The sequence below is a fragment of the Oncorhynchus keta genome, chromosome 13 (assembly GCF_023373465.1).
Source record: "Oncorhynchus keta strain PuntledgeMale-10-30-2019 chromosome 13, Oket_V2, whole genome shotgun sequence".
Taxonomy (NCBI): domain Eukaryota; kingdom Metazoa; phylum Chordata; class Actinopteri; order Salmoniformes; family Salmonidae; genus Oncorhynchus; species Oncorhynchus keta.
In genome coordinates this window covers 44327628-44342196 of record NC_068433.1, presented here as the reverse complement: position 1 = coordinate 44342196, position 14569 = coordinate 44327628, and the positions used below count along the sequence as shown (strand labels likewise).

At 44.7% G+C, this 14569-nt stretch overlaps 2 protein-coding genes across 7 annotated transcripts in view; both read left to right on the top strand.

The window, feature by feature from the left end:
* Positions 1–3681: 3681 nt before the first annotated feature.
* LOC118392393 (host cell factor 2-like) lies at positions 3682–9936 on the top strand. 2 transcript variants are annotated; one of them, XR_004827358.2, is made up of 16 exons: positions 3682–4007; positions 4216–4364; positions 4560–4723; positions 4951–5153; positions 5355–5439; positions 5541–5644; positions 5859–6083; positions 6335–6526; positions 6791–6855; positions 7001–7181; positions 7270–7319; positions 7400–7543; positions 7723–7908; positions 8197–8510; positions 8605–8680; positions 8820–9936. XR_004827358.2 is itself a non-coding variant. In XM_035784352.2 (16 exons), exons 1-16 carry the CDS (start codon positions 3818–3820, stop codon positions 8827–8829), a joined length of 2322 nt encoding a protein of 773 aa, XP_035640245.1. In that variant the 5' UTR covers positions 3685–3817; the 3' UTR covers positions 8830–9936. The 2 variants fall into 2 exon arrangements, 1 of the variants encoding a protein (XP_035640245.1); XM_035784352.2 differs by having other exon boundaries at positions 3685–4007; positions 8197–8494.
* Positions 9937–10058: 122 nt separating this feature from the next.
* cep83 (centrosomal protein 83) overlaps positions 10059–14569 on the top strand; it is an 8680-nt gene continuing 4169 nt past the window's right edge. Inside the window, exons 1-8 of one of the 5 annotated variants that reach the window (XM_035784345.2) lie at positions 10059–10197; positions 11168–11350; positions 11446–11596; positions 11717–11809; positions 12178–12309; positions 13632–13883; positions 14058–14189; positions 14347–14461. In XM_035784345.2, the coding sequence (XP_035640238.1) occupies positions 11178–11350; positions 11446–11596; positions 11717–11809; positions 12178–12309; positions 13632–13883; positions 14058–14189; positions 14347–14461 (1048 nt within the window). In that variant the 5' untranslated portion in view covers positions 10059–10197; positions 11168–11177. Of the gene's footprint in view, positions 10198–10281; positions 10656–10767; positions 10981–11167; positions 11351–11445; positions 11597–11716; positions 11810–12177; positions 12310–13631; positions 13884–14057; positions 14190–14346; positions 14462–14569 lie in introns of those variants that run through there. The other 4 variants (XM_035784346.2, XM_035784350.2, XM_035784347.2 and 1 more) reach the window with 4 other exon arrangements.

Here is a 14569-nt window from a genome sequence, read left to right as displayed (position 1 = left end):
AAATTTGCATAAAGTAGAGGAGAACTAAACTTGTTCTACCGCTCCTCTAGCAGGGTTCTCGCTGCTCACCTTCCCACAATCCCCTGCACATGTATCTGTGTCCTCGTCGAAAATGAATGGGGGCTGAACTGCCGAATTCGTTGCTGGTGAAAACCTTCAGACCAGAGGGGCGCTGTTTCGCTCGCTCGGATGCTTTCTCCAGTGAGAGAGTTTCAGCAGCGAGGAAGAGCCGAAGCCCGATTCATTTTCATGGTCATAATATGCAGACCTCACCTTGTAGCCTGTCTTCCCTCCTTTGGGACGATGACTCCCATTTTTAGGGCGGAGACATGAGCATCTCAACATTATACACATATCTAGTTTCAGCCTCTTTTGAATTGGAAAGTTGGCGGATGCACAGTGCACTGTTTGATGCTGGCTTCCACTAAAGTAAATATATGTTTTGCCTAAATTATTTAATTACTCTGTCTAAATAAAATAATTTAAAAAGCTTCACCAGAGAGCATGACTTAGCCACAGAGCTTTTTAAATACCCGTGCGTGTCCCTACGCCTATTTGGGAAGGCTGCCATTTGGGCAGCGCGCATGGCAATAGGCCTAGCTGATTGAGTTGCGGCTGTCAGTGAAAAGCATCTAAAATATGTGAGAAGATAATGTGTGTTGAGTGTCATTTTAAATGTTGCAACAAGCAAGAGGGGTGTGTTGTGAAGATATGGTATGTCTCTCTCCAGAATGCATGCACTCAGCTATCCAGAATGCGCTCAGTTGTCTTCTGCCAATTCTTGCAAATTCATTGTTTCATTGTGTGAATTGTTTGCCCTTCAATTGTTTATTTTGATCAATTTTCCCATTACATACAGTATGTCGCCAGTAGGCCTAGTACATGTACCATTAATCCCTCATGATTTAGTTACATTAATGTATATTAATGCATGTATTAATTACAGCCATTCAGTTTTGAGCCCCATATTCTTTACACCCCCCCAATATATATATATATAATATTTTTTTGATTGCCTGTTGTGCATGTTATTTTGGCATTAATACGAGTCACATATCAGTTTGCAAACAATGTAAAACAAAAACAAATATATATATATATTATTGAGTTAATAGGGCCACATACAAACAGTCTCTTTTTTGTTTTCTTAAGGCAGCTCCAAAATGCAGGGTTTTCAGCCTAGCTCAGTGCTTTCTGTGGTGAAGGGGTAGGAGGGTAGAAAATATGGAGAGTTGCGTTTTGATTGTCTCAGTGTTCTGTCACTCATGGGGACACTATGTTGCTGCCAAGTCTAAGGGAAGAGCTAGAAAATTCCAGCCACTTGTGTGCTGCCATGGAATTACAATAGAAGTACCCATCCAAGAAGGCTCAAGGTCATTGGCCACAGATAAAATGAGTCAAATCATGTTATATCTACAGTAGCTTTGATTGGTCAACATCATACTTTCAAAATCTTAGCAAGCAGTCATCCTCATGAATCAAGTCAACAATATACTGGCAAACTATTTTTAGTCCATGTCATATGAAGATAAATTATATATTAAACGTATTGGTGCTCATCGGCCATTGGACATAAACATTACACAACAAGTTGGAAATCGCAAATTCAACAATGACTTGTTTGGAAGGAATCAGTGGCTAACTGCAAGCATTGCAAAGCAATCATTAGCCTGATATTCAGTGGAGTGGCTGTGTGGTCCTAAATCTAAGATTAAGGGTCTCTTTTCCTAGTTAGTGCAATTAATGTATTGTTTAGTGTTGTGTTGTGTAATTGCTTTGCTGATTTAGCCCACTTTTCTTATTTTTTTTGCCCCACCAAGATTTACATGCTAAAATTACCACTGCAATTGTTTCATTGTTTTTCGTTCGGAGTGCTGCATGTCAGCCATGAGCATGTGTCTGGTTTCTCGGTCCTGATCATGTTGAGGGAGCATGCGCGCCTGAGCATGCATTGGAAGTATGTAGGAAGGTGCCCATTTGGGATGTTTTATTTCTTATTGTCTTAACTCACCACATCCATCCCTAATAAGATGAGTTTCTCTGTATTTTTTTCTTCTTCGTCGCAACAGTTTTTTTTCTATCCATTGCGAGTACTAATAGTTCTTCACATTATTTGAAACAACTTTCCAACACTCCAGGCCTCGATAACCACCAAGCCTTGATCTGATGATCCCATAAATCCCGTGGAAACGTCATACAAAATCAGATGTCTGTCCCGATCGAGTTCACTGGCGCAGGAAACTGAGGGCCCGGAATAGGCTGATTGATACAACGTTGCAAGTTCGCTAGCGACAGCTTCCGCTGGAGCCAGTTGATGATTTGATCAAATGTTTCACTTTACTTGCAACAACTCAAGTCAAGACCGAGAGAAAGAGAGGCAAGACAGGCGGAGTACATGAATGTGATTGAAAGAACCAGACTTTTCATCAGGATATTTGATTGTTTTTATTTTGTCAGCTTCAGGCCTATGTATTTGACTCAGATGACGATGGAAGTACATTTCCATGCGCTCATTTATTTAGCCAATGGATCATAGTGTAGTGTAGCCTACCAATGTGTCTATATACCCTACATTACTCATCTCATATGTATATACTGTACTCTATACCATCTACTGCATCTTGTCTATGCCGTTCGGCCATCGCTCGTTTATATTTTGTATGTACATATTCTTATTAATTCCTTTACACTTGTGTGCATAAGGTAGTTGTTGTGAAATTGTTAGGTTAGATTACTTGTTAGATATTACCGCATGGTCGGAAATAGAAGCATAAGCATTTCGCTACACTCGCATTAACATCTGCTAACCATGTGTATGTGACAAATACAATTTGATTTGAAATGGCAGACTGGTGCTCTCGCCTAAGTTGATTTTTAACTTTTAGATATTTTTATTTCATATTTTTATGATTAACCACGTGATTTTGAGAAACGAAAACATTATTATTGAAATGAAACTGTTCCACGAAAATGCGCATATACAACTAATAATAACTGGCACCCAGATCGGTATAGATTGTAGGGTACTAGGAGGTAACTATCCCTCCCTAAGAACAATGCCTAATTGATGACACATAAAAGCAATGTTTGAAAAAAAACATGGGTATGAGGGTCATGCTTAGGCAAATTAACTATTAATAAGGGAAATAAAGGGAATAATATTGTTGACATATCTCAAAAAATGTTGTGATGAAAGTGTTAGGGAAATAATTACCCTAAACGTTCCCAAACTTGAAACTCAAGAGCTGCCTATGGCCGCCTGCCCTGAGTCTACAAACACACACGCACACTTTTAAAATAGAGGTTCTCTAAGAAAAATATGTGGATTTTCTCCACTTGCACCATGTGAGGCTGGAGAAAGAGTGTTTCGGGATATTTCTTGAATGTTGTAGCTTGATGTATTACCAGTAAATAATGCAGACAAAGTAGGTAAAGGATATAAGTAGAGGACAAGGATTAAAACTAAAATCAAACGTTAAACTTTGTCTCAACTCAATTTCTTGACTGGCTCTCTGGCATTTAGGCAAGCCTACATAAAAGTTGGAAGGATGTCAAAACTGCATTTTTATAGCTTATAGTAGCTTAGAAATCACTTCGGCAATACAAATCCATAAATTGAATCAACACCTATTATTGGCAACAACAAAAAAAATCGGTCAAAATTGGACACTTTTCCATTCATTTCGATACAAAAATAGCAACTTCCTCTGTTTCGTATTGCAGTTCTGGTGAAGGGAACAACGTAAGAGTTTGTCACCTCGCTCCTCCTATTTCTCTCTGGTAACAACAAACAGCGCCAAACCCGCTGTAACCGTTAATGGACCGAACTCCGGTGTGTTGCGTTCCTAACGGTACAATGGACCCGTTATGGAAAAAAGTCAACTCATTTACTGGACCTTTTCCCCGGTCAAGACACGGACACCGAGCAGCGGCTATTCGGGAACTTATTATCGTGTTTGGAGGTGGAAACGAGGGGATAGCGGAGGAGCTCCATGTTTACAACACCGGTAACGTTAGGCTAACACGTTAGTTAACTAGTTTGGCTAGCTAATGGACGCGACACATTTTGCGTTTGAGAAGTGAGCTAGTTAGCTATTTGGTTGTCCTAGCCGTCTGGTGCGACTAATATGTTAATGCCTTGAAAGTTTCACAATCATTCTAACGTTAGCTAGTTAAGCAAACCAACTTTTGCTCGGTCTCTGTCCCTTTGTCTAGTTTCTAAGCAGTGGTTTCTCCCAGCTGTGAGAGGGGACATCCCTCCAGGCTGTGCTGCCCATGGGTTTGCCTGTGAGGGAACCCGCATCCTGGTCTTTGGAGGCATGGTGGAGTTTGGCAAATACAACAACAGCCTGTACGAACTACAGGTGAGGCTCTCCCACTCAATAGTGTCTTCAGTAATAGGGATCCTCTTGTCAATGCAGCAGCATTGTCATTCACAGTCCTGTAGCTCTGATGGAAGGTCTTCATAAGTACAGCGTCTTTCCCCCTTAGATTGTACAGTAGATTGTATGTATTCACTCTGATGGATAAGATGCCATAGTTGACCCCTTGTCTATCAGGCGAGCCGCTGGCTGTGGAAGAAGTTGAAGCCCAGGCCACCTAAGAACGGCATGCCGCCCCCCTGTCCCCGCCTCGGACACAGCTTCACCCTCATTGGGAACAAGTGCTACCTGTTTGGGGGACTGGCCAATGACAGTGAGGACCCCAATGGCAATGTCCCAAGGTATGGAGCTATGTACCTAGCTCCAACAGTCTCCAACGCAGCTTCTCTAATCAGGGTACTGAGGGTTGTGATTAATCATAAGAAACCTTAATGTTTGTTCTGTCACTGTTGATCCCACCTAGCCTGGACCCAGATCTGTTTGGCCACACCAATGTCCATAGGAGTGGGAAAGATCTGGGACCAGGCTAGTTCTCGTCCCACTGGCTGTCTCTGTTTTCTCTCTGTAGGTACCTGGATGATTTTTATGAGCTGGAGCTGCAGTCAGTGTCAGGGGTGAAGGGTTGGAACATTCCAGATACTAAGGGCGTGGGTCCGTGGGCTCGAGAATCCCACACGTCGGTAGCATACACTGGGTCAGGCTCCCCCAAACTCTACATCTTTGGAGGAATGAGAGGCAGTCGCCTTGATGACCTCTGGCAGCTTGACCTTGGTAACCTCACAGCCTACTGCCATGCTTTGATGAACCACAATCTGACCACAACACTTTGAATGAAATAACCTCCTTGGTGTGAATTCAAGTTGCTGTAGCAGTAACCAACTTTCGGTTTCCATAAAACGCAACCTTGCATTCGTGGTCGTGGCGATGAAATCTAACTGGCTCTCTGAATCCACTCTTCTGTCTGCTCTTTAGAATCTATGACATGGTCTACACCTGACACTAAAGGACCCCCTCCTCTACCCAGAAGCCTTCACTCTGCCAACGTTATAGAAAACAAGTAATGGAAATAGTTATTTTGTGTGTGCTGTATATGTTTGTGTGGTATCATGGATGTTTGCCTAATATATATGTATTTTTTTGCTTTGCCTCTGTGGGAAGGATGTATGTTTTTGGGGGGTGGGTCCCCGTTCCAGAGACAGACAAACCTAACACCCTGGGAGCTGAATGGATCTGTACCAACTCCTTATCCGTGCTCAACTTAGGTCAGTATCATACCCTAAGTGATTAGCTTATAATAATGAGTATCTGACTGGTCACATAACAGGCATTCCATTTAGTTAAATTCATATTTTGAGAATCATATTGAATTGAACCCAGTAAGGTTAAATCAATCACATTTATTTATAAAGCCCTTTTTTACATAAGCAGATGTTACAAAGTGCTTAAATAGTTGACCCCTTTTCCTGTTGATCTCAGACACCATGACATGGCAGAGCCTAGGCCCAGATCAGCAACAGGGGCAGACAGTGAGCCAGGGTGACCAGGAAGAGTCCCAGCCCAGCAGCGGGGGACCCCGAGCCAGGGCAGGCCACTGTGCTGCCTCTATCGGCTCCCGCCTCTACATCTGGAGCGGCCGTGACGGCTACCGGAAGAGCTGGAACTACCAGGTGTGCTGCCAGGACCTATGGTATCTGGAGACGGGTGAGGAGAGAGACAAGGATACTATTAATATCAGCACATGTCTTATTACTGTAGCTCAATATGTGCTGCAGAGTCATACCATCTTTAAAGCCTATTTTTACATTTTAATTTTATTTAGCTAGGAAAGTCAGTGGAGAGAGTGTATTTCTCATTTGTTCACACTAGCAACCCTCAGATAAAGTTAAATGGATATTGCTACCTGCTCGGCCATTTTGCTGCTACAACCTAACTGCGACTTGTGGTGTTTTCAGAGCGGCCCTCCACCCCAGCAGCAGTACTACTGGTCAAGTCCACCGTCAGCATGCTCCGTGTGGCCTGGCGCCCCCTACCTGCAGCAGAGTGTTACATCCTCCAGCTGCAGCCCGTCTCCCCCTCTAACACCCCAGACAACCCCACAGCCCGACCCAGCACAGGTGCCCAGGAGAGGAACCCCCAGGACCAAGGTGGGAGGAGAAATCTACCTGCTGCTCACACACATCCAATCAGAGACCACTAGTTTGAATAGAAATGACCACAGTGAATTTCACATGGCCTTGAGAGGATGCCAAGCTATTGGCTTTGAAAGTGGTTTTAAAGCAGAAGCCTTTGTCCAGGGCCATCTGGTCCATTCACAAGGCCAGGGTTGAAGATTGACGCAGGCTAATATATAATGAGCTAAGAAGAGGTATATGTGTAAAGCTATGCTTGATGTGCTCGTTTTCCTCCAGATGTCCAGTCAGCTCAGGTCCCAGACGACCCCACCTCACAGGAAGCCCAGAATACATCCCAACAGGTCAGATGGTGACCCCTTACATACATATCCAGTTGTCTTAGCTACAGTGCTGGGAAAGTGCTATATTCAGATGGTGTTAGTACTGCCATTGAGACTGTAACAGCTAAGCTAAATGTTACACCCCGATTTGTTAATGCTACGCCAGGAGGTGGCTTCAGGGCAGAAAGAGACTCCCATGGAAGTGTCAGAGGCTGTTAGAGACCCCCATACAGAGGGGGAGAGTGATGCTAGTGGAAAAACACAATCCGAGCCCTTGGGACATGAGGCTGACCCCACAAAAACCTCCCAGCCCTCAGACACAGTGGTGAGCAGTGAACACCAGCCAGGTAACAGCATGGACCTCAAGCTAGCTTTTTACTCTACCAGGTTTGAATATCATCTGCATAAACAATGACAGTCCTTCCTCATTCACAGGACAAGAACCTGACGCCGCTTCCTCAGATCTCAACACTGTCAAATGCAAGGTAGGACAAGAATACTAAAGAAGTTATTCATTTTCCTACCATAGAGACTGAAGGAAGTAATCCCGGTCTGTGCCCTGTAGGTATCTGGTGATAAATCAGGTGAGTCTGAGTGGTTTGATGCTGGAGTGTTCAAAACCCTGTTCTCTGAGGTTACCCACTACTACCTGCCACCTGGGAATGACTTTATTCCCACCATCTACAGCAGACCCACTAACACTAAAGAGGTAAGCCACATCTTGGTTTGAATCTTAATGAAAAAACATGCCCCCAGAATGTGTGCAGCTAACATGCAGAAACCATCTTCAGCTAGTAGTCATTTTTTGTTAATTTGTCTCTAATCTGTTCGTTGATTTCTGGATTTGACACACACACGCACCATTTTCAACACACCCCACTCCCACAGATTAAGTTGCAGGGGCCTCAGGACTATGAGTGGAGGGAGAAGCAGGAGCTGGGTCCAGGTGTAGCCTACAGGTTCAGAGTAGCAGGCATTAACAGCTGTGGTCAGGGAGACTTCAGCCCGACCAGTGAGTTCAAAACCTGCCAGCCCGGCTTCCCCGGAGCGCCCTCAGCTGTCAAGATCACCAAGGTACTGTACTCTACAACATCAAACTTTACACTGAGAGAAAGTTACTGTTGAGGGGTGTAAATGAGGCTAAGCACATTAACAGAATGTGCTGCCAGCATTCGTTATTGTTCAACAGAGGCTTCCTGAGAGCTCACGTGGGAGATTGTTGTGATTTCTTGCTGCCTGTTCAATTTCACTAGTTTTCTAGTTCCACAATATATTTATCGTTTTATCATGTGTATCATTGTTTCTCCTAAATTACCTGCTTTTCCTCTCACCCTTTATCCATCAACCACTGTCTCCCCCCAGGCTAATGACTCGGTCCACATCACATGGGACTCCCCCACCTCCCCGTCAGGTACGATCTTGGAGTACTCCATGTACCTGGCGGTGAGGAAGAGCCGGTCCAGCAGCTCTGAGCGTCCTGGCCAGCTGGCCTTCATCAGGATCTACCGCGGCACCAAGACGTCTTGCACCGTCAGCCCCGCCCACCTGGCCAACGCCTACATTGACAGCTCCTCCCCCAACCGGCCAGCTGTCGTCTTCCGCATCGCCGCCAAGAACGAGCAGGGCTACGGGCCCGCCACACAGATCCGCTGGCTACAGGGTACGCTGCAAGACAGGTGGGGGGTTATCCTGACCCTGAATCAGTACTCTAGTGGCATACTGACTGCCACCAATGAGTGGTCTCTAACCATGGGCTCTGTCTCCTTTCAGATGCCAGTAAACTCAAAGCCTCGTCAACACAACCAGATGGCAGCCCCACGGAGGCAGAGCAGGAGGCAGCAGACAGGTGAACAAGCTCTGCTCTCATCTGACTAAACCTTAGGAGAAGGTTTATATGAGATGAGTTGTCTCTTGGCATTGTCAGGCTTGCTCTTTTTAGAATTTGTTAGAGGACTTATTGTCGTTTTTTTTCTTGTGTCTTGCAGCTCAGGTTGAAGATGGACTGCCAGACGCTCGCCGATACCCAGGAAAGATGATGTAACTAGTCAGAGGGCATGACTACTTTCCAACCGAGCCATGTCCCTCACAAAAAGGCTGTACAGAACTTATAGATTTAAGTTATTTTTTGGATTTTTCTAATTGTTGTACATAACTGTTGCGTGTGTTAATTTCCACCTGTCATTTGACCATTTTGTATTACATTATAGTGTCAAAAAAGTTGCACTTCCATGACTATTTTTCAAGTTAAATAGATAACTGATGTTATGACCAGAGCATTTCCCCTCTTGTCAAACAGACAATGAATGAACGTGCCTTATTGTATGAAGGGGTTTTGATTAACATGTAGCAAACTTGAATTGGATAATAGTGGGATGTTTTGTGTATTTATCATTTGGGCCAAGTGAATGGTTGTATTTCAGCCTCAACATGCAGAAGTATAAGTATAACATGATTCCAGCACAGCACTTCTTACATGCCTTGTGGGCATGGAATGTGAGGGTTTGAGTCCATCAATTTCTGTTGTTCATTTCATATTTATGGATACTGTTATTATCCTTTACTCAAAGGATTATTTTCTAGCCATAGGAAGTAAGCCATGTGTTTGAGCTATCTATACTTAAATACAGTGATTGCCACTACCTTTCCTCTCTTATAGCACTGTAGCTCACTATGCAATGTGGTAATCACTAGATTTCTTTGGGCTGCTCATGTTTACAAATTAAATAGTACATTTGATCCAGACATTAATTCCATCTGATTCCGAAGCTACTTTAGTATGGCGAAAGCGAAGATACATATGAGTTTTTATTTATTTATTGTTGAATCTTTAACATTTTTTACCATATGTTACTCAGTGAGTATGTAGCCCAGATCTCATTTTTGTTAATATGAGCTCAATGCAGGAGATAATTGTGTTTTAACATTCCTGTTTTGTTACAGGGTTGTAATTGAAAAATAATCCAGGCGGCATGACTAACTGTAATCCCTGTACTCTTGGTCGGTGTATGTTTTACAATTTGTTAACTGAGAACATTTTGGACTTCTGTTAACAGTCCAAATGTGGTTAAAAAAATACATGAAATAAAACTGTTATTGACAATCTGCTAATGAGCATTATTATCAGTGTGTGATTCTTGTCTGAAATCAGACAATAACCTTTTTTATTCAATTTGTGAAAATGGATCAAAATGAAAAATTAATTGTGGCGAGAGTTTTCCAAGAGCCTTTGTAATGTTGCAATTTAACCACATGGGGTTAAAATTGAAGTAGAGTAAAGATAAGTCTCCCATGATCCCATGCGAATCTGTAGTTCTCTGCAGGATAAGATAGCTAGTTTTGTCAAGGAGTCGAGTCGAGTTCGAGGTAAGCAACGATCAAAACAGCCTATTATTATCGCTGAAGTGGTAGCTTCTAGGAAGGAGCATTCTAAATGGTGCCCAAGAGCTAGCCAGTTAACTTGATAACTGATTTGACATTGTTCAGTGACCGGTTGTTAGCAAGCTAGTGTACGTTGGCTAGAACGGCGGGAGTTAAAGCGCCACTTTCAAAAAGAGTAGCACTAGTTGAATCTAAATGACTGGCTAACTACTGATGACAGCTTGGAGATCTGTGCCGTTGCTATTTGATTTTGTGCGACAGTGATTAGCCAAACACAGTTGTTATGCTGTCAAGTACTGTAGCTAGTCAACGTCGTATGGTCCGGGCAAGACAGTCAGCTGAACTGTTTAGTGTGCAGTGATGGAACTGTTTGTCTTTGCTGGGCTGGATTGCCTTGCCTGTATTTGTTGCATCTGAGTCTGACATTGTCTTTTGTTCTTTGAGTAAGTAGCTACATGTATCCAGGGTGGGTGGGGTGCTTGAGATGAGGCCAAGATGTTCGAGTGCCGTGTTTGCAATCAAGCATAATCATCCCTCCCTTGACCACGCGTATCCACAACAGAACGTGGAGAAATCACTTGAGACCGAGGCTGTGTAGTTAGTTACCTGAGCGGTTCTCATTTGCACAAATAGCTGGGGAATTTAGGGCTACCATGGTAACGACTGCAATTTGCCCCAAACCACTCATCACACCATCCTTACAAAATCAGTCTTTACCATCTCTGACCTGCAAACAGAGGAGAGCACAGCACGTCTCTTCCCTTTGAAGTTGGTTCTGTCTTATGATTAATTTCCTTGAGCTAAAGCCTTTGTGTAGAGCTGAAGAAGTGGATCTTGCTTTGATGTCAATCTTTCTTACTAATTGGATGATGTATTTGGAAATGGATGGAGCGGAACACCGCGCAGATCACGCTTTCCCTAACCTCACTCTCTCTTCCTCCCTATATCCATCCAGTAGAGGCGAGATGAACCCCTCTGCCTTTGCTCAGTCCGGCCCCCTGCACCCAAGCCTGGACCCTGGGGGGATGGTGAAGCTGGGGGAGTCCGACATGGAGCTGCAGAAGATGCTGATCGATGAGCGGATGAGATGTGAGAACCACAAGACCAACTACCGGACTCTCAAGGCTGAACATACCAGGTAACAGCCCAGGAGATGTGTGTAATACTATAATACTGATTTTGTGTGTGTGTTCACGCTTGTATACATCTCCTTCACCATGTTGTCTGTCCCAGGCTGCAGGATGAGTTTACCCGGGGGCAGGGAGAGCTGAAGCGTCTCCTCAGTGACAAGCAAACCGCCCACGAGAAACTGCAGCTGCTGCTGGCTGAACTCCGCGGTGAGATGCTGGACAAGACCAGGGAGCTGGAGGAGCTACGACTACAGGTACTGGAGCTAGTCCATAGAAAACGCACCCGCTGACCTATGACTACTGTAGTGTCCCTTTTGTATATGGCAGTGTTTATGCCTCTGCCAGTGTGTACAGCAGTCGGTTTGTTTTGTAAGGTGCTGACCCCCCAGCGGTTGGAGCTTTTGAGGGCCCAGGTGCAGCAGGAGATGGAGGGGCCTGTCAGAGAGCGCTTCAACAAACTGGAGGAGGTGAGCCTCGCGCCCCAGAACACTGTCTATTGTCTATTCTCTAATGCTATTTACTGTTCTCTGCTCCGGACTGCTTTTAACCACCTCCGGCTGCTTCTGTTTTTTTAAAATACTTTGTACTGCTTCTATCCAGCTTCAGCTGCTTTTGATAGCTTTGACACTTGACACAGCTGTAACCGTTATCTCCATAGCAACTGCTTGAGAACTTGAACGTTTTTGAGGGCAGGGAAGGGTGGGCCATCACACTTACACTGTCAGATTATTGAGAATGAAAATGGTACATCCATTCAAATTAAACTTTCTCTTTGTTTATGTCTCTTTCTCCTCCTTGATTATAACAAGCCCTCTTATCTCTGTGTTCCTTGCAGGAGACTGAGAAGTACAGGTCTGAGTATAACAAGCTGCGGTACGACTACACCTTCCTGAAGTCTGAGTTTGACCACCAGAGAGAGGAGAGCGCTCGCATACTGGAGGAGAAGAAGATCCGCTTTGATGCTGAGGTGTGTGTGTGTGTGTCCGTGTCTGTGTGAGAGAACATTTTTAATGTGAGGTCTAATACAGTATGTTTGTTTTTCCATATACACCACATGACCAAAAGTATGTGGACACCTACTCGTCGAATGTCTCATTCCAAAATCATGGGCATTAATATGGAGTCGGTCCCCCCCCTTTGCTACTATAACAGCCTCCACTCATTTGGGAAGGGTTTCCACTAGATATTGGAACATTGCTGCAGGGACTTTCTTCCATTCAGCCACGAGCATTAGTGAATTTGGGTGATTAGCCCTGGCTCGCAGTCTGTGTTCCAATTCATCCCAAAGGTGTTCGATGGGGTTGAGGTCAGGGCTCTGCAGGCCAGTCAAGTTCTTTCACACCGATCTCTACAAACCATTTTTGTATGGATCTCGCTTTGTGCACGGGGGCATTGCCATTCTGAAACAGGAAAGGGCCTTTCCCAAACTGTTGCCACAAATTTGGAAGCACAGAATCCTCTAGAATTGTATTCTGTAGCCCTAAGATTTCCTTCAATGGAACTAAGGGGCCTAGCCCAAACCTTGAAAACCAGCCCCAGACCATTATTCCTCCTCCACCAAACTTTACAGTTGGTACTATGTATTCGGGCAGGTAGCGTTCTCATGGCATCTACCAAACCCAGATTAGTCTGTTGGACTGCCAGATAGTGAAGCGTGATTAATCACTCCAGAGAACGGTTTCCACAGCTCCAGAGTCCAATGGTGGCGAGCTTTACACCACTCCAGCCAACGGTTGGCATTGCGCATGGTGATTTTTAGGATTGTATGCGGCTGCTCGGCCATGGAAACCCATTTCATGAAGCTCCAGACGAACAGTTCTTGTGCTGACGTTGCTTCCAGAGGCAGTTTGAACTCTGTAGTGAGTGTTGCAACCGAGGACATACATTTATTTTACATGCTTCAGTGGTACCGTTCTGTGAACTTGAGTGACCGACCACTTTGCGGCTGAGCTGTTGTTCGTCCTAGACGTTTCCACTTCACAATAACAGCACTTAAGGTCGACCGGGGCAGCTCTAGCAGGGCAGAAATTTTACAAACTGACTTGTTGGAAAGGTGGCATCCTATGACGGTGCCACGTTGAAAGTCACTGAGCTCTTCAGTAAGCCCAATTTACTGCCAATATTTGTCTATGGAGATTGCATGGCTGTGTGCGCAATTTTTATACACCTGTCAGCAACTGGTGTGGCTGAAACAGCCGAATCCACTAATTTGAAGGGGTGTCTACATACTTTTGCGTGTTAGTATATAGAAGTTACTTTTCTGATTATGTTGTGTGTGTGTGTGTTCAGGTATCACGGCTGGAAAGGGACAGAGAGGACCTGATTGGCCAGTATCAGGGCACAGACCCGTCTAGAGACGGTAAACGCGTTGAGTCTCTGCTGAGAGAGAAGGCCCAGCTCCACCTGCGTCTGAAGGGCCTGGAGGCTGAGGTGGCTGAGCTCCGGGCCCAGAGGGACAACTCTGGCCAGCAAGCCGAGAACGTGCAGCGCATCCAGGTCCGCCAGTTCGCAGAATCCCAGGCTGCAGCCAAGTCACTGGAGGTAAGAAACTTGTGTTCTCTGTCAGTCAATGTTTTGAACTGTTATTGTCACTATGAAACTTAAGCTACATGATTAAATAAATCTGTTGGAGTAAGTCCAAACTTTGGTAGAATGACTTTACTGTGTGTGCTTGTTTTGATTTGTGGAATAATGAATCATTTGATTGTGTTTCAGGCAGAGAGGCAGTCACTGCGCCTGCAGTTGGAGCGTCTGGGGAGCGAGTTGCAGCTGAGTCATGAACAGAACACCCAGCTGACCGGCAGACTACACAAGGCTGAGCGAGAGGTCAACACTCTCACCAGCCAGGTAAGTACCTATGTGATCCTTAACCTCTAACCCCAGAGATCATCAGCTGTGTTTCTCATAGCAGATGCTCTTATCCAGAGTGACTTACAGTCCCCACCATAACCCCTTATATCAATAGGTTGCTGTGTGCTCATGCCAGTCTCTCGGTTTCTCTCAGGTGGAGGGCATGAGGCACTCTCACAAGCTGGAGGTGGCCAATGTGAAACTGGAGTGTGCCAGGTCTAGAGGGGAGGTGGAGCGGGAGAGAGACACACTACAGGGCCAAATGGAAGGTAACTCGGCAAATAACCTCTTTGTGTGTTTTGATCATACATGTACTGTACATCACTCTCATTTTAGTCTGGTAACTTAACTCTTTCCTTCCTGTCTCTCTCCTATCA